Consider the following 19,214-nt stretch of genomic DNA (forward strand, 5'->3'; position numbering starts at 1 on the left):
GTTAAGTCCTTACTTGTTCACCTTTGGATCCTTTCGGTCCTTGTTGTCCTCTGGGCCCTGGATGTCCCTGAAATGACCATTACGGCTTGAGCAAGTAACGTCAACGCTTGGCGTGGCTTTAAATCAAACCAATGGGATACTTACAGGAAGTCCTTGGGCACCGGCTTTCCCTCTCTCTCCATCGAGACCTAGCGGACCCTGCAAAATGTCATTTTCCACATTACACTTTGCTGAAGTTTGATCCAAATATTTCGTTCTGTAACTAATATCGAACGCAGGTAAGGGGACGCGGTCATCTTCAATTCACTTACAATGTGCCCCGGGTCACCTGCTTCTCCTCTATCACCTCTGTTACCAGGAGGACCCTGTCATGGAGCACATAGAGATAAAACAACATAAAATGTGGTACGGTGAGCTTCCCCTCGGAGAACATAAAACAGATGCGGCCTCCCCTACTCCCCTAACAAACCACCAACATATCACAGCGGGCCTGACACTAAAATATTCATTGCTGCGCACGGTCTCAAAAATCGTATCCTTTCATACAAGCCGTCGTTAACAACGGGATTGTTTTTTTTGAAGTTTTCTGCTAGCCTCGCCTCTCTCATCATGCGAACTAAAAATGAGTGCTGTCAAAGTTAAAGCGATAACTAATTAATTAATAACAAAAAAATGATCGCTTTAATCATGTATTAACGCAGATTAATCAGGCTATTAATTTTGGCCACAGAAGATCCTTAAAATGACAGCGCATGGTTACACTCGAAAAACTACGGGTCAAAAATGGACCGATCCTCTACTTGGGTCAATTTGACCCAACTTTAAGTCCAGAAATGGGTCTTTTAGTGTAAAACAACTCATAAATATTGGTCAGATCCTGTACTTGGGTCAAATTTTTTTATTATCATTTTGTATAAAACAACCCAGAAAGTGGATCGGTCCGTTTTTTATCCATAGTTGGGTTACTTTTGACCCAACTGTTTTTGGAGTGTACGTTAAAGGTAGAACAGGTCGTGTTTGAGTTATAAACATAACTACAAGCATTAAAGTAAAGTATTTAATACATATTTGCGTATGACATTCAGAATATTTGTTCATGCCAAACTATTGGGGTCTTTTTTTTTTTTTCATTTTAAAGTATACAAGAAATTAACTGATTTAAAAAAGCGGATGATGAGCGTGTGCAGTGGATATTTTTTTTTGAAGACGTCCTCATCACATAACAGGTGCTCTAATATTTAATCGTTTGACAGCTCTACTAAAAATGTAAAGATTTTGCCTTTAACGTGTAGCTGTGGTGAGATTGGCGGGTTTAAAATATTTTTCTTTGTTTTTCTCAAGCTGCTGCACTTCCCCTTAAGGCTTCACTTTGAAAATCGCTGACAGTCGAAAATAAATACACCCCAAAAAAACGATTCATACCCTGGAACAATTTGTGTGAATCTGGATTTTTATATGTTGAATGCTGGAAGTGACATAAGAAAGTGATTAAGATTCGTACCCCCAACTTCAGAAATGAGGCAGAAGTTTATATATAAAAACACACAGCAATAACCACAGAAGAAAAACTCACTCTGTCACCTTGGCGACCCGGGGAGCCTTCTATCTTGCTGTCCTCCCCTTGTCCACCCTAAAAAGCAACACAATCAAGAATTACCCCTGAGGCAAACATCGCAAAAAAATGTTTATTTCAAAGAATGCCGTAAACATTGGACAGTCATCGGAAAGGTGGCTTCATCCTTGCAAGCGATGAGTCAATGTCTCACTCTTGCTCTGGGACTTCATAACACTAATTGAACAATAACAGACGTGTGAAGGATTTTATCAGTCATGTGTTCCGCATGTATCAAATGAAAGGATTAAAAAAAAAATGACTCCAACATAATTAGGAATGATGAAAGCTCAGGGAAAAGTGACAAATGCAAAGATTATACATGATAAATCATAGTCGTATCAGATCAGCTGCATGTCTTTGGTTTCGTGGGTCAATCAGTTCACATATGTGACAGGATGATTTTGATTAGCAAACAAGCATTGCTATTATTTTCTTACAACAATACAACTATGTACACCCAGATGGTTCAAACCCCTTCCCGAAAAAAGAAGCTTTTTATCTGGTTTATTTATTGTGTTGTGCTGCATCCTGTCCAATAAACATTTTTTTTTTATATTCCCTCACTCGTGACAAAAAAAACTTCACTTGCTCGACTGATTGCACAGTTAAAAAGTACAAAGTGAAATTCGATGTGCCCTACCAATCATCGAGAACGGACACCTTAATCAGCAACAGTTGTAATGGGTGCGGAACAAATCGTGTCCCAATGTACCTTTTCACCTTTTGGTCCCGGTGGTCCTTGTGAGCCTTGCAGTCCTTTGTGACCCTACGGCAAGAAGAGCAATTCCATTACTCAGGCAGAGCTAACCTTTGACTTCATTTACTCCTCCTCTGTTGTCAATATCAAAGAGTGAAAACAATGCTGAACAAAAATATCATCGCAAGTTCGCAGCATTTTAGGCTGGCCACAATAGAAGGTCACTAGAATGTCCAGTTTCACTGTATTGGGGTAAAACAAGTCATTATGTGACCACCGTTTGCCTCACCTTTGGCAAAGGAGAAGTGCTCTATTTCAACAGATTGGTGAGCTATATTTGAAAGAAATTTCCACTAGACCCAATGGAACAAATTCCACCAACCTGATCAGAAGAGATCTCATATGAAAAGTAGCCCAACGAGTCATATTGGGTCGTTTCAACTTGACTCATTCCCACAGAGGATTGTGTTCTATTGCTATAAAAACATGGAACCTACTAAAAGAAAGATCAGCGTCTCTTCTTTCATCAGGAAAAAAAAAGTTTCTTTGGATCTGTTTCCATTTTGCAGCAATTATTTCATTATTCACATTCCTGTTGAAAACACTGGCAAAAAGAGCTTGTTGCAACATGGCTGATCTCTTATACTCTGCTGTCACCCGCTGGCCTTTTTTTTTTTGTAACAACTACCATTGCTTTAAGCCACTTCTTAGTGTCAGAAGAAAGTCTTCTGTTTGCTCTTGCATTAAACAAAAACAAAAACATATAAATATGTTTCTGGGAGTGAAGGACAAAGTATTAAAAAAATAATTTAAACAATTTTGGGTTTGAATGAGCTAATTGCAATTGGCACCAAACACCTCTCAAAAAGTTTGTCCCAACGTGATCTCTCCTACCAAAGCAGCAAAATTTAAAAGTTACATTCCACTGGTATATCCCGATAATACAAAGAAAAAAGTTACTTTTATGTATGTAATTTTCTGGGGTTAGAATTGTCATGGGTGCCCTATAAAGGGTTAGTCATATTTTTCTATGTCTATTTACACAGTCTGGATCAGATTAAATTTGATTTATTTTTATTATAAACACACTATTTTGTCTGTGGAGAAAAAAAAGCCTTTAAAAGTCTTAAATAGGATTTTCCAAAAGGACATGAGGTCTTAAAAATGTCACCTCATCTGTAAACCTGCCAATCAAAGGTCTTAAAAATGCAGAAGAGACAGAATCACAACATGGCAATATTAATGTTCCATTTTGTTCAGTATATTGTACATTTGTGTTCATGCTGTATGCGACAAGAAAAAAAAACAAAGGTCCTTGTTGGTGGGACAGTGATAACTATTGAACGGGCAAATGGATCTGGTAAATCTGTATGGTCACAAACTGGAATGATTCATAGAATGTCGCAACTGTGCCAATCCACAAACCAGAACAATGTTTTCTCAATGGCTAGCAGCAATAATAGAAATCTAACAAAATCCTACTCTTGGGGTGATTGTTTCATCACCTTACTGGAGAGGATTTCTTAAAAAAAAAAAGAAAAGAAAAAGCTATTATTCCGCACCTCATAGCCTGGTATTCCCGGGTCTCCCAGCTGGCCCATTCTTCCAGGAGCACCCTGGGGAAATAAATCCGCATTTAGGCCACGTTTACCAAAATCCAATTACGCCTGTCAGTCCAAAAGAGGCTTTAAAAGCAAACAGATGTTTTACCACCGGGCCTATCGTTCCTCTCGCTCCCTTCAGTCCAACAAATCCTGGCGCTCCTCGCTCGCCCATTGGCCCACTCTCACCCAGGTGACCTTGGTGTCCTTTGGTCCCCTGGCGAGAGGCAGTCAATAAGCGGGTATGTAGCAGGGGTGAAAACTGCAATGTCTTGGGTGGCAATTTCCAAATTACTATCAGTGAGCATCTGCAGCAAGTAACCTCTTTATTTAGAAGTGTTCAATCACCCCTACAGGGACAGCAAATTGACTTGAGTGGGAAAGTGACGGGAAAACAAACCTTGCCTCCTGCTTTTCCTCGTTCGCCAATTTTGCCGGGTTTACCCTCTTGACCCTTTTTTTTTTTTTAAAAAGTAGAATGATTTTAAGTGGACAAAAACAAGACGTCTTATTTATCAGGCGAATCCAATAAAGACACGAACCGTCACCCCCGACAGTCCAGGAGGCCCACAGGGTCCATCTTCTCCTTTCTGGCCTACTTCACCCGTGTCTCCCTTGGCACCCTCTAAGCCGGCATCGCCCTTCTCACCCTGAAAAGACATCATTGTACAAGTCCAAGAATTGATATGGATGGACGTGACAAGTTGTAATACTTGATAACATCAAAACAAAGAAGCAGAGTAGATTAAAAAAAAATGCACATGCTGTAATTACTCAAACAGAAATAACACTTTATCCTCACGACACACAACACATTACGTTGGGTTTAATTGTTTACCTTATTTTAACATACCAAAATGTAATGAAGTAGAATGAAAGTTAGTTAGCTGGTTGGTTTATTATCTTATTCACGAAGTGGATGGATAGGAGGGCAGTTAGCATGCTAGTTTCTAAATTACTTATTCATTTATGTCTTTTTTGTTTTGTTTTATGGTTAGTGAGGTAAGAAAAGTCATTAAACTAAGTATCTTATTACGAGGCAATCCCTTATTATCCAAAATTATCTGGGGTAAAAAGGGACAATTTAAATGGACAAAATAAATCTGAAAAAAATAAGGGACAATTTAAACTAAACTGAAAAAAAATCTGAAAAAACATAAGGGAAGATTGAAACTAAATGTAAAAAATTCGGGGAAAAAAACAGATTTTTTTTTTAACTTAATTAAAAAGAAAAATCTGATATTTTTTTTTTATAAGGGACAATTTAAACTAAATTGAAAAAAAAACAGACAGGTAGTCCCTAGTTTCCCAATATTATGGTATCTAATTTGTTGGCCGTTCGTTAGCTAGTTTATTGGTTATATAGTAAGCGAGCTTGCTAGGCACAGTGGGTAGTTAGATATGCTGCTAGTTAGTTTTGATACATAGTCAAAAGAGTGGTCAGAATAGTCACGGTAGGTCAACTTAGTTGGCAACAGTGGTTTAGGTCGCTATAGCTAGCTAGTTACTTACCTAATTTGTTATTTGTAGTTGTTTTTTTGGTTAGTCTATTTAGTGTGCTAGCTAAAATTAGTTTTTAGTTTTTTTTAAATAGTCACCATATCTCTAGATGATAGTAAAGCGTCAACGCAGTCAACAAATAGGACCTTCCATGATTCGTTTTTAACAGTTTGTTGGCAAAAGGTCTACGCTATACAGAGTGATATTGTAGTTACTGCTGTTTGTGTGACACACCTATTAATGGAGCTACACGTGGCTGCAAAAAAGACAGTCACAACTTTCTGACTTTCCATTTGTCTTTCACCAGAGTGGAAGAATGAAGTGATGCAAGCCGCTGATTTTATTCCTCCCAATAGTGAACAGCTAATGCTGCAAATCCCTGGCGAGCTGCTGTTTTCCATCCAAAAGATACACAGTGGATTTAATGCACACTGTTTAACGCTCTTGGTTGACAAAAATATGTTGTGTATGTCATGGAGCCAAAATGAATCTCTTAATTCTGTTTGTTTGACGTGGTTTCATTATTCTCTTTACTGTTCCATCTTCTTCTTTTTTTCCCTTTCCAGCCATGATAGCTTTTAAAAGAGTCTCATTGTCTGTTTCTACCAATGCAGTTCCAAAGAGCTCACACTTACTGTATGTCTGTCTCACTTTAATAACAGTAAGCTGCAACATTGAACTGGATTTGAGTTCATTTGGTTGTCTTTCACATAATTCTTGGACTGAATGAATCCACGCTGATACTGTTTAGTTAGCTTTTCGGATTAATATAAACAATTCTCGGAATCTTATTTCGGTTGCGTTCCATTATTCTGTTTATGCTTTACCTTAACTCCATCAGGTCCACTTGGTCCAGCCTCACCATCGATGCCTTGCTCACCCTTAGTGGGGGAGGGGGGAGGGGGGGAATCTTCATTCTTATAATTATTTACACTTATATTTTCACTCGGTAGTGCTTTATAGACGATACTCACTCTCTGGCCAATCAAGCCCTGCTCTCCTATGTTGCCAGGTGGACCAATGTCACCCTGCGAATGAACCATGAACATTTCTCTGTTACAAAGTATGATAATAATGAGGGTGCAAATCCTGTGAGGCAACATGTTATTTTTTTACCCCTCTGTTCATAAAGCCCTACTTTTGATACAACTCTCTCATTGAACGTCATTATAGGTGTACCTAATAAAATGGCCCATATGTACCTTGTCTCCAGGTTCACCAGACAGCCCTCCTTCGCCAACGTTCCCCGGTGGGCCCTGTGCAGAAATACGGACCGGCTTCAGTCTTCAGCCATCTGTTGTTCTGAAGCCAGTTGTGTGATAAGACTCACCACGGGCCCAATCTCCCCCATTGGCCCAACAATTCCTGGAGGCCCCGCTGCTCCCTACAGAGACAAAGGTAGGCGGTGAATTTGAGCGTTTGACGACCTCTCAAAGTGACAGCGAAGGAGGGAAATAAATGGGAGAAAATAAACGAGATGACGTGTGTGGGCTTGAGCAGCCAAATTAATCTGCAATGGAAAGTGCTTTCAAAACCACGCACCAGAGCCTTTTTAAGTAATGGAGATGAGCCTGTTGCTATGGCAACGCTGTCAGGCCTACTGTAAAGCTGCCTCTCCAGGTATAAGATGTTGTGAATCATCGTCTCACTACTTGTCTAACTGTGTTTATGAGACTCAGGTGGAAGAAAAGGATTATTCTGCTCATTGTTTTTCTATCACAAAAACGTTCGTTTGCTTCCAGAGCAGAGGAAAAAGGATCATTTTAAGATTTTAAGTCAAAGGCGGGAAGTAGCAATTATGTTTTAGATATTTTTTATGTTTATGTCAAACATTCCATAATTTTTGCAATATATTTGGGGGAACTGTTGTAAATTAATTAAGTTGTTTTAACATATCAACATATTGTTCACTTGCCTGACAGTTAAAATGTCTCAACTCATTCACTCCCAGCCATTTTCACTGAAGCAACCCCCTTCGCTCCAGGCTATTTTACTGGATTTTGACTGATTTTGCAAGGCCCACAGAATATTGTGTTCTATTGTTATCAAAACATGGAACCTACAAAAAGAAAGATTCATCTCATCTTTCATCAGGGAATTATTATAATTGTTTTAATCTGTTTCCGTTTTGCAGCAATTAGCATGAAAACATAGCCAAGTTTCATCATTATTCACAAATCCATTTAAAACAGTGGGGAAAGGAGCTTTTTTACATCATGGGCCTGGTTGATCTCTTATACTCTGCTGCCACCTGCTGGCCGTTTTTGTAATAACTACCATTGCTTCAAGCGTTCTCTTCAGTTCAGAGGCTGCATCAAAGCCTTCTGTATTGCTCTAGCTTGACTTTGACCATCTAACATCAGTCAGATTGTGCGGTACATTATTATTTTATAAAGCCATATGTTCCTTACTTCGAAACATAAATGTTAAAAAAGAAATATTTTTTTAAAGACAGACAATTTTAGAAAATATTACTCACTGCGTCCCCAGCTTGTCCTTTGTCCCCTGGAGGGCCAGAGTGCCCCTGTACCCCCTAAAATAAGGCACCATATTATTAACTCGTTAAAAACAATAAAATAAAAAATAAAATAAGAAAACTTACTGGAAATCCATTTGGCCCAGCTTCACCAGGCTCACCAAGCTTTCCCTGCAACAAAATGAGGCAACTACTAAATATAAATAATGTATTTAATGTATGATTTCTTTGTTGAAGAATTTGTTGATGTGTATTTATTACGTATTATTCAGGCTGAAAATAGTCATTTACCACGTGCGTCATGGCCTTGTCCGTAAAAAGGAACCTCATTTAGTATTTTGTACAAAGTAACAAAAAAAAGTATTGAGTTATTTTTATATACCTCATGGCCCGGGAGGCCTGTCTTTCCTGGCGGACCATCAGGGCCCTGCAAAGAAGTGAGTTTCCCAAAAGTCCCCCACAGTTAAAATGTTGCAGACAGCCAAGAGCTAACTAACAACGTGCATTTTATTCCTCCCAACAAAGAGCACGCCTGAATAAAGTCCTTCAGATGTTAAAAATAATCACTGACAGAAAAAGAAAACTGATGAAAAGAGCTATTTATTATGACTTTTGCAAGATTTTCTTTGTCTTTATCAACAAGATGTTTATCAAAAATTTCCCACAGTGAGGAAGATCCAATGTATCCAATTAGAGAGCTGCTCTCTCCAAATGGAGTTTGAAATGCAAAATAATAGCATCAGCAGAGAAACAAACCACTTGAATCGACATGAGAGAACATTTTAAGAACATTGACCATTTTTAAGGCGCTCACCTTTAGTCCAGCAGCACCGTCTTCCCCTGCTTCACCATCTGGACCCCTCGGACCCTCAAGAAAAGAACAAAAAAGCTTTTATTGAGACGCTGTGCTGAAAATGAGCACTTTCGCGATTCCCTGACTGATGTGGTTTCAAACATTAAGTCATTGAGTGGGAGCAATTTATCTTCATTTTGGACATCGCCATTTAGTCGAGCCTGGAGTCTCTATTTTTATTTATTACAATTCATCCCACATTCGAGACACTCGAATAAGGATTGCGGTTATTTTCTAAATATATGCGAGTATCACGCCATCTTTCCCTAATGGGGATTGCTCTACATTGGCACCTCTGAGGTTCAAACTCGTTCCTGGAAACTATTGAAACATCCCTGTACGATTATGATTATCCTAACTTCAAGAATGTGGTCATTTTCCAAATATACAAGGTGTCCCAAAAGTATACACTTCCTGTTTCTATTTCGTTTCAGGTATTATTTGGATAGACGTTAGCATTTCATATCTTAGGCTTTGCAGTTTTTGTTATCAAATTGCCCATGGCAAGTTTCTCAGAACAGGATCGGTTCTTGACTAACCAGCTCGCAGAAAGCCAACTACTACCACCAGTGATTAAAACACCGAACTCCTAGAGCAGGCGTTGGCACAAAGAATTCAAAAAAATTCATTATCAACAAAAGCTTGATTCAGCGGCCGCCTCGGTGACTCATAAAGCATCGTCTTTAGCCACTGCAGGTTGTTGAGCTTCATATTCTTCCACGATGACAGAAACTTGCCATGGATAGCATAAATGGTACTATGTGTTGGACAGCCTTCTTGGAACTATAGTCAGGGGCAAACGTTGCAAATGCTGATGACACTCGAACCTCTGAAGTTAAGACAATTTGTTCCACGAGACTATGGAAACGTCACTGTCCATACATGACTTTTAAGTGCTGAGGTAAAACAGCTAAAAAGGAAAGAAACGAGACACATGCAGATAACCCGCTGGCCACTTCAAAGTCCTTTTGCAGAAGATTTTTATTTCACTGAAAAATTCACGCAGTGTTTAAACTGTTTGATTGACTGTCGATTTTCATCAGCGAGCACATTAAAGAGATGGGGTATTTTAATTCTATTTTCCAAGGACTGGATATAATTTTCAACGATTATGGTTATCAAATATTACATTTGCGATATCAGGGGAGTATTGTTAAACTAATTTACAAAATGAAATGCCTTCATTATACGCGCTCGTGTTCAATTGTTCATTCAGTCCAACCGTCTCTCTCTGTGCGGCGTCTCATTAGTCTCATCAGTTGAATTATGGCAAAGTCAATAAACTGCTCTCAACCGTCTCTCCTCTCCACACCACATATGTTTCTGGACAGTTTATCACTGACACGGCTCCTTAAAGGAGATTCATTAGTATGTTTTGGCTGGCACATATATATATTTATATATATAAATATATATATATATATATATATATATATATATATATATATATATATATATATATATATATATATATATATATATATATATATATATATATATATATGACTCTTTTCCCAGACAAATTAAATTACTTACCTCCACACCTTTGGGTCCTCTCGTGCCACCTGATCCCATTAAACCAGTACGTCCCTAAAACACCAATATACAGTATAAAAACTGTAAATACTGAAATTGGCTGGCGAGCAGTCAATTGAAATATTGCAACAGTTGGTAATTCTTCAAACCCATCAATGGGTTCGACGATCAAGCGAGGTTGACTTACTGGGCTTCCTTCTGTCCCAGGAGGGCCCGTCTCTCCAGGTACTCCAGTGTGACCCTGAAAGAACAAACAGAACTGCGGTGATTCACTAATAACATGTTGAATATCATTATTAAAGTGACTCATTGAATATTATCGCTGCATGTAGCTTACAAAGCACAGAGTGCCCTTGGGACGAGAGACAGGCACCAGACATACTCCTTACCATCGCCCCCGATTCCCCTGGAGGTCCGGGGATGCCTATTTTCCCACGATCACCCTGTGGAAGGGCACGTCATAATTACAACATTTAGTGTACTGTATACCTTTAAGACAAACAAATACTTTATTAGTCATTCTAAAGATTTTGACCAGCCGATTTAAGAACTCCATATAATTTTGGGATCCCAGATTTTTTTTGTCCGAAATCATGGACAGAAAATTGATCAATATTAACAATGGCTAGCAAAATGTGCGATAATTAAAAAAAATGAACAAGCCCACCGTTTCTCCTGCAAGGCCCATTTCCCCAGTAGTTCCGACGAAGCCAGGCAAACCCTGGCGGAATAAGAGAAAAACACTTTATATCACTTCTATTGTTCCTCACAAGAACGCCACCGCTTTTGCAAACTAAACAGATGTGCTGAGATTTCACAAAAGAAAAAAAAGATTTGTTACCCTCTCGCCAAGATTCCCGACCTCTCCGATTATCCCGGTCTCACCCTGCAGAGAATAAAGTATGTCTCATTTGTGAACGTGTTAAAGGACAACTGCCATCGACTGAATAAATAATTACGCTGATCATGGGCCATTATAGTAAAAGAGAACACAATGTTAGGTTTGTGTACGCTCTGTTCTTCTGACCTTGAGTCCGTCCAGGCCTGTAAGTCCAGGGAATCCTTGCCTCCCCGGCCTGCCCTGAACACAAAGTCAAAGTGACACAGAGAATGTGCTGCGGAATGAGAAACACTCAACATATGTCGAGTTCAAAGTGGTGTTGTAGGTCGATCTGGTTATCACTGAGTGGCATAAAAAAATCCGACTCTTGAATCTATAACAGAATCTCGAAGCCTTTGAAATGTCTATTTGATTCATCTCAAATGTGAAGCCCACGTTTGGAAGTTATTTTATTCCTACAATGCTAAAACAACCTGGTCTTTGTCAGTACTAACCCTTTGTTGATAAGAATAAGCAATATAAAAAGTGGCTCAATTAAATGTTATTGGCTTTGTCCAATCAGCACTCACCTCAAGTCCTGCTGGCCCGGCCGGCCCAATTGGCCCCTCATCACCCTATTTGAAAACACGGTAAGTATCAAAACTTGAGCCATCTATTCTTGATCAATAGGATGGGACTTTCTCACATTGAGTCCAGTTGTTCCTTGTGGACCGGGAACCCCCCGTGTGCCTTGCCTCCCCTGCGAAGGACAACACTGAAAATCAACTTTTTGTCACATTGTAGACACCATTTCTTTTACATTTGCACTCGACCAACCTTTGGTCCCTCTGGGCCGTTTTGACCCGGTTGTCCGATGTCACCCGGGAAACCCTGTAAAGATCCCCATAAAGCAAAATCCACACTATTATACTGTTATTCGTAATTTTATGCCAAGATTCATTCATGTTGCTTTGTTCAAAAAAATGACAGGATCAGGTTCTACCTCTAAACCAGGAGGGCCGGCTGAACCATCAGGGCCTTTTTCACCAGCTTGACCCTAAAAAGTGTGAACATGGTCACCAAAGTAAAGCACAAGTCATATGTGCCATCAACCCCCCCCCCCCCCAAAAAAAAAGAAGCTGACTGATTTTCACAACATATTCCTTAGTTATTAGTTTGTATCTAGCAAAGACTTTGTAGAGGAAGTGTTACCAAACTAAGGGATTTACTTTTTGTCCTGGATTTCCAGACGGTCCTGGTGTACCAGGTGATCCCTGGATGCCCTGTGAAAGTACGACTTTAGAGTAAATAGGTCAATCGTTGACAGAATAAGATCCAGAAAATTGAACCGTGAATTTAGTGGCGCTTGCTTTGGGCAAACTTACCTTGTCCCCTTTGAAACCTCCTTCTCCTGGTTCTCCTGGCAAACCAACATCTCCCTGAGAGGCAAAACATGCATGACACAACAGCAACGATTAAGAAAAAAAATATATAGAGAAGTCATACATACGTTTTGTATTAGTAATCCAACTCGAGATAAATGCAGGATTTGATTAAGACTAAGGTTTTTAAGTCTGTTTCACACGTGATTAGACCGCTTACGTTTTTATATATTCGCTGCCAAAATATCCAACGGGACCCGTGGTTTTTTCTTCAGAGCGCGCCAAAGTCTGTCAATCAACTCAAAATGACCTTGACTGAAAATTGCCACAACTACCGCATCAAGGACGGCATCTCACCACTGCATACCCACACAACCGAATATAAATTGCATACCATAAATTATAACCACTGTAAAACTAGTTGCAAACAGTCAAAATAACAGCGATTCAACATCACTTCAGTTACCACATGATCATTTTGTGGCTGCGAAGCAATAGGAGTATATAGTGAAACTCTGTGCAAGTCATCAAAAATGTCAAAAGCAATATCTATCCGCCAGTTTTGCTTTTAGAAAACATTGCCAAGTGCAAAAACTGAAGTATGGTTTGAATTCTATATCTCTGAAAAATATTAGTCGTTACATGGAAGATTATTTTGGTTGCCTTTCAGGACAAGCCGCTATTACGAGATCCATTTTACGGGCACAGTGGCATTGTCCGTTACACCAAATAAAATGGGGAATACATAATTATTAACTCATTCACTCCCAGCCATTGTCACTGAAGCAACCTCCTTCACTCCTGGCTGTTTTACTGGATTTGCAAGGCCCACATAATATTGTGTTCTATTGCTATAAAAACATGGAACCGACCAAAGGAAAGATTAGAGTCTCTTCTTTCATCAGGAAAAAACGTATACATGTATCTGTTTTGCAGAAATTAGCATTAGCATGTAGCTAAATTTAATGATTATTCACAAATCTGTTTAAAATAATGGGGAAAACAGCTTGTTGCAACATGGCCCTGGTTGATCTCTTATACTCTGCGGCTACCTGCTGGCCGTTTTTGTAATAACTACCATTCTTCAAGCGTCCCTCTTCAATTCAGAGGCTGTATCAAAGCTTTCTGTATGCTCTAGCATAAAAAAATAAACATTTAAAAAACGTATAAATGCGTATTTGGGAGCATGGTAATATTTAAAATAGAACGTATTTATATATACGTTTTTGGGAGCAAATGAGTTAAGTCGTCGGTGGTCATTGTGTACCTACGGTAGTTTGGCAGACTAGACTGGCGTAATGGTGTTTGAGGACTAATAATCTGAGAAATACATGTGCAGATCACCTTATCACCTTTCAGTCCGGGTTCACCGCTGTTTCCTGGCACTCCCTTGGAAGCAAAAAGACAAACGCCTAAGGAATAACAGGCCAAAGTGCGCTTTTTTTCATATCGCATCACCATGGAGACGGGTTACAGTGTTTACCTTGAGTCCTGGAGGTCCTGGTAAACCCATAACGCCGGCAGGACCCATCTCGCCCTTTAGGAACAACGCAAAATAAAAGACAGATAAGGAAATCCTGCAGTCCAAATATCCAGTGTTAAATTGGCTGATGGGTCAGTTTCAATACTTACGAGAAGACCAGGAACTCCACGTGGACCAGCCGCTCCAAGGTCACCCTTCGAGACAAAAGGGAGGGAAGAAATTAGACCCAACGCAAGTTAATAAAGTGCATTTCTGCGCAGGTTTTTTGTTTCAGTGGAGCCCGCTGACTGAGCACTTGGCGCGCAACACACAGAGACTTCTGTTGTCCAGGTTATCAATCCGGCGGCCGCATGCCGTGTCCACGTCCTCTCCCAGCTCTACGGCCAGCGGAGGGATGGATGACAAACAGCCCAGCGTGGCTTTCCTGTCACCTCCTCTGGTTCTCCAAAGGACAACAGGAGATGAAAGCAGCCAAATGTGAACTATTTCCTAAACCAGACAGGAAATGAGACCCGGAGGGGGGGGCAAGATCTGAGAGGTCACACGATGGCAGTCGATCCCGGGAACTGAATCTTACAACGCTGCGAAAGAGTTGTTGTATGGACGATACTATAAAACTGAATGTCCACAGGGAATTTGGTTCCAGGTCCGACTCCTCTTATGGAACTCGGGAGTCGTGCCCTTAACCCAGGTCCTTTGGATAGGAAAATCAGCCCATTGACCTGATACCACTTAATACCAGGCTGTTTGGCATGATAGTTCTATTGCATAGTCAACTAATTCCTACACAGGTCTACGGCGTCAACAAGGGTCAATGGCCTAACCAAGAAGTCCACCTACACACATTTCAACCTGCATTGTTGCAACCATAGAGGAGAACACCAAAGAATCCTAAGAACCAGATCCCATACGGAACTACTGCCTGGTCTAATGGTAGCAGTTCTTCTGATTAGTATCCTACATTTTTCATTGCCCTGAGTAGGAACCCCTTCTGTTGGGAATTTTATCAACACAACAGTGCTGTACTTTCCAACTTTCAAAGATGAATGTCAAAACGAGGACACTACTGTTTTTTTTTTTTCAAGTACTGTACAGTGGAACCTTTAAGGTAGCGCTCCCCTGAGCTTGTACAATATTCCTCTTAACTTGCACAAAACCTAAGAAGATCTAAGATCAGCAAGCATCAAAGAACTAGCGCTCTATGTGTTTTTTGTTTTGTATACTTTTGGGGGCTATTTGTGACTTCATTCCAACACCGTTTCCGAAGAAAAAAACAGCCTTAACTCGGTGCATTGAAGTGGCATAGTTAAGATTTTATAATGACAAGAGTTTGGCCCTGGAGCAAGGTTGATTTGCTTTTAATTTTCATTGCTACGGTATGTTTGCTATGTTGGTAGGTTAGCACGCCCGCTCTACAGTCAAGAGGTTTTGGGTTTGAATCTCTGAATTCTTAACCTTCCTGTGCTTATTCGACAGTTCCTCCCATTTTCCAAATACATCTAAACTCTAGATTCATATTGATAAACGCCCTGGGATTGACCGGCGACCAGTCCGGGGCAGGGTGTATCCCGCCTCTCATCCAAAGTCGGCTGGGAAAGTCTCCAGCTCACTTGTGACCCTCATAAGGACAAACAAAGCTGAAGGGAGGAATGTTTAGTATTTTCGAGCAACCCTGCATCTCCCATCGCTTGACTTAAACTCTAAAGCCTTTTATCAATGTAGATTGTGCACTTCTATAGATCTAATCGTCATTCTATACTTACAGGGTTGCCATCTGGGCCAGGGGGTCCTCGTTCTCCAAAGTCGCCAGGAAATCCCTAAGCAGACGGACAAGGTCGTTATTGTAAGTAGAGGGGGGGAACGGAGTGGCTTTTTTTTCCACTTGTCTTGTTACTGCTTTCATTCAATTGCGCGTGAAGTGTTAAGAAGTTTGCAAATTAAAACTGGGCAGATGCCAGCAGATCAGATGAGAACCTCCCCACGCTTCATTTGTGACAGACTGGCAGGAAATTCCAATAGCATGCGCGTCAGAAGCCGCCAGCACTTGCCCACATGGTTGACTAAAGCTGCTTGGCCCGTGAAACCCACCAAATGCATACGGCAGCGTTTTTTTATTTTATTTATTTTTTTATTGCGGCTGATGCTGCTGATTCCATTATGAAGACTGAACAAAAACGTGACACATGCTTGTAAGCATGCCAAGGTCAACACGCACTTTGCAGGGAAACATCCCCCACGCGCCTGTGGAAGACGGGAATGGTGACAAAAAAAAAAAAAGATTTGCTGACTGAGGTTTGATTCATTTCATAATATCAAAAGAGACTTTGTTTTTTTTTTTTAAAGCTTTTTTTGTGTGTGTGCATCTAATCTGGAACATTTGGCTGATGTGGATAAAGCAATAAGCAGTAATTGGTGCAACATGAAGCCCACAGCAAATGTGGAAAATGTTGCCTCTTTCCAGAAATGCTAATAAATGTCTTGGTTTGATCAGAAACACATGCAAGACTTTAACAAATTGGCGAGACTTTTTTTTTTTTTTTTTTTTCACGAGAGGATCCGTCTAAAAAAAAACTTCAGCCACTCTTTTATTTGTACGCATAATTTAATTAACGGCAGAGCATGAAACAACTCGGACTGCTTTAGAATCTACATATGAACACGCTTGTGTCTTACGTGCGGGGCCGTTGCACTTCTGCTGACTCAGAGAAGAAAACGAAGAACACGACGCAAAGCGAATGAGCTCACCGAAAGTGAAATAACTCATGACAAGGCTACGACGAGGCCCGTTGTTGGCCGCCGTGTTCATGTCGAAGCGTACGAGCTGACTCGCCCGCTGGGACCCATCACGCTGACACGAGCGCTCATGAAGCGGTATCGCCGTTTTCCATGTAAGCCCTCGCGGATGGAAGGCTGACTTCCAGGCGCCGTCGACGACAGACTTCGCCTGGTGTGCAGCTCGCTTTGCCGAAGGGCCAAAACCGCAATTGACACTTTGTATTATGTAAAAGTATGCTAGTGAAAAAGGAGCACGACATCCTGCGTTTCCTTTAGTGTCTTCAAACTGCGGGGAAAAAGCATTTTCGAACTTCATTTAAAAAATACTAAACAATAAATACGATAAAAAAAACATTCACATTTTTAGTTTCTTCATAAATGCGACGCTTATTATCGATGCGTGAGATGTTCACAGGCTTAAAGCTGCTCAATGCAGAAAATTTAATTCAGATCGCTACTGCCACATGTGGCAGAAAAATGGAACTGCACACATACACAATTCGCACACAATGTCAAATCAGCAGACAGAAGGCGAGAAATTCGAACCCGGTGTGTGGCTCGCTTTGCCGAAGGGCCAAAATCGCAACTGACACTTTGTATTATGTAAAAGTATGCTAGTGAAAAAGGAGCACGACATCCTGCGTTTCCTTTAGTGTCTTCAAACTGCGGGGAAAAAGCATTTTCGAACTTCATTTAAAAATACGAAACAATAAATACGATTAAAAAAAACATTCACATTTTTAGTCTCTTCATAAATGCGACGCTTATTATCGATGCGTGAGATGTTCACAAGCTTAAAGCTGCTCAATGCAGAAAATTGAATTTAGATCGCTACTGCCACATGTGGCAGAAAACTGGAACTGCACACGTACACAATTTGCACACAATGTCAAATCAGCAGACAGAAGGCGAGAAATTCGAACCCGGTGTGCGGCTCGCTTTGCCGAAGGGCCAAAACCGCAATTGACACTTTGTATTATGTAAAAGTATGCTAGTGAAAAAGGAGCACGACATCCTGCGTTTCCTTTAGTGTCTTCAAACTGCGGGGAAAAAGCATTTTCGAACTTCATTTAAAAAATACTAAACAATAAATACGATAAAAAAAACATTCACATTTTTAGTCTCTTCATAAATGCGACGCTTATTATCGATGCGTGAGATGTTCACAAGCTTAAAGCTGCTCAATGCAGAAAATTGAATTTAGATCGCTACTGCCACATGTGGCCGAAAAATGGAACTGCACACGTACACAATTCGCACACAATGTCAAATCAGCAGACAGAAGGCGAGAAATTCAAACCCGAGGCTTGCTGGAGTACCAACTGTGAAAAACGAAGGTGTTAATCTGCTAATTAGAAGATGTCCTTCAAATGGCTTTCCGAAAATAAGGGTCAATAAATGAAAATGATGAAAAGTGTGTTGAGAGAAAACTTTACCGGCCTACCCATCTCGCCCTTCTTCCCATGAACGCCCGGAATTCCCTGAAAAAAAAAACAACAAACAAACAAGTGAGAAAAAAGAGCTCCCTCTAGTTGTGTATGAAAGAATCACGGAATGAAATGTTCAAACTAGTGGCATCAACTTTTCTTTTCTTTTATCCAGTTTTAAACATCAAGTACAGTTTAATTGTATTATAATTTTGAAAGTTGAAAGAAAATTCTTATATTTAAGCGTGAAAGAATCACTGAATTAAATATTCAAAACAAACTTTTTTTTAATTGAATATAAAATATTAAGTACAGTTTAGTTGTATTTAACTTTTTAATAATTTTATTTTTTACTACTGAAGTAGTTTTATTTATTTTTTTTATAATTAAGCGCCGTGTTAATCTTCTAACTGTGCATAATGTTACAGTCGCTAACAAAATGGAATTTTCTTTCTTTTAGTATTTTGCTTGACTAGCAGCGATAGAAGAAAGCGTTTGCAGCCTTGCGGGATGGAACTCAGCCGACAACCGGCAAATCGAACCGGCTCCCCTCATTCTTTTTAAAATTTAAAAATGAATTATTAATATCTCTGTCAATGCACTTCAATGCAAGCCACATATCTTGCACCGTTGGTCCAAAAGCTTGGCAAATGTAATCACATGACTTGAACCTGTAGCACCAACGGTCTGGTTCACGGTCCTCATTCACTCACGCAAATCGATTGAGAAGGGGTTTAAAAGGTTTACGTCTCACTCAATCCAATTTTCCACTAGGGACTGTTGTAATTTGCACCGCTGGACCTCGCCTGTACAATTTAATGAATTTGAAACGAGTGGATTTAATCGCTTCGGCTCATTTCGAGCGCGGCGCCGCTGACACTCACTCTCTCGCCATCAGGACCGGGAAGGCCAAAGATCCCGGGGATGCCGATGTGCCCCTAAAGAGATTAGGAGAGGAAGGTGGATGAAAGGGGGGGCCGTCACAAGTAAAGGGAAGACCTCTTTAAAGACAGTCGCTGTGAATTTTCAATGTTGTTTGAAGAGGAGCC

The 19,214-nt window shown here is 40.2% G+C and overlaps 1 protein-coding gene and 1 long non-coding RNA gene across 4 annotated transcripts in view; one reads left to right on the forward strand and one right to left on the reverse strand.

Moving 5' to 3' along the window:
* The window catches only part of LOC147173432 (uncharacterized), a 56,247-nt gene that overhangs the window by 9,027 nt on the left and 28,006 nt on the right, over positions 1–19,214 (reverse strand). The window contains exons 11-45 of one of the 2 annotated variants that reach the window (XM_086076247.1): positions 19,050–19,103; positions 18,175–18,219; positions 15,727–15,780; positions 14,113–14,157; positions 13,964–14,017; positions 13,833–13,869; positions 12,484–12,537; positions 12,328–12,395; positions 12,102–12,155; positions 11,936–11,989; positions 11,805–11,858; positions 11,689–11,733; positions 11,306–11,359; positions 11,120–11,164; positions 10,946–10,999; positions 10,668–10,721; positions 10,466–10,519; positions 10,279–10,332; positions 8,704–8,757; positions 8,272–8,316; positions 8,016–8,060; positions 7,893–7,946; positions 6,744–6,797; positions 6,616–6,669; positions 6,388–6,441; positions 6,241–6,294; positions 4,456–4,563; positions 4,314–4,367; positions 4,023–4,130; positions 3,875–3,928; positions 2,328–2,381; positions 1,574–1,630; positions 312–365; positions 145–198; positions 14–67 (exon numbers count right to left, since the gene is read on the reverse strand). In XM_086076247.1, coding sequence (XP_085932373.1) covers positions 14–67; positions 145–198; positions 312–365; positions 1,574–1,630; positions 2,328–2,381; positions 3,875–3,928; positions 4,023–4,130; positions 4,314–4,367; positions 4,456–4,563; positions 6,241–6,294; positions 6,388–6,441; positions 6,616–6,669; positions 6,744–6,797; positions 7,893–7,946; positions 8,016–8,060; positions 8,272–8,316; positions 8,704–8,757; positions 10,279–10,332; positions 10,466–10,519; positions 10,668–10,721; positions 10,946–10,999; positions 11,120–11,164; positions 11,306–11,359; positions 11,689–11,733; positions 11,805–11,858; positions 11,936–11,989; positions 12,102–12,155; positions 12,328–12,395; positions 12,484–12,537; positions 13,833–13,869; positions 13,964–14,017; positions 14,113–14,157; positions 15,727–15,780; positions 18,175–18,219; positions 19,050–19,103 — 1,944 coding nt within the window. Of the gene's footprint in view, positions 1–13; positions 68–144; positions 199–311; positions 366–1,573; positions 1,631–2,327; positions 2,382–3,874; positions 3,929–4,022; positions 4,131–4,313; positions 4,368–4,455; positions 4,564–6,240; positions 6,295–6,387; positions 6,442–6,615; positions 6,670–6,743; positions 6,798–7,892; positions 7,947–8,015; positions 8,061–8,271; positions 8,317–8,703; positions 8,758–10,278; positions 10,333–10,465; positions 10,520–10,667; positions 10,722–10,945; positions 11,000–11,119; positions 11,165–11,305; positions 11,360–11,688; positions 11,734–11,804; positions 11,859–11,935; positions 11,990–12,101; positions 12,156–12,327; positions 12,396–12,483; positions 12,538–13,824; positions 13,870–13,963; positions 14,018–14,112; positions 14,158–15,726; positions 15,781–18,174; positions 18,220–19,049; positions 19,104–19,214 lie in introns of both variants that reach the window. The other variant, XM_086076248.1, reaches the window with a different exon arrangement.
* The window catches only part of LOC147173433 (uncharacterized), a 55,015-nt gene that overhangs the window by 6,802 nt on the left and 28,999 nt on the right, over positions 1–19,214 (forward strand). For both annotated transcript variants that reach the window (XR_015094851.1, XR_015094852.1), the window contains exons 4-5: positions 6,627–6,811; positions 15,729–15,806. This is a non-coding gene — a long non-coding RNA (uncharacterized LOC147173433). The remainder of the gene's footprint in view (positions 1–6,626; positions 6,812–15,728; positions 15,807–19,214) is intronic.

This window comes from Leptonotus elevatus, chromosome 5 (genome assembly GCF_054856555.1).
Source record: "Leptonotus elevatus isolate MCC_2025b chromosome 5, RoL_Lele_1.0, whole genome shotgun sequence".
NCBI classification, from domain to species: Eukaryota; Metazoa; Chordata; class Actinopteri; order Syngnathiformes; family Syngnathidae; genus Leptonotus; species Leptonotus elevatus.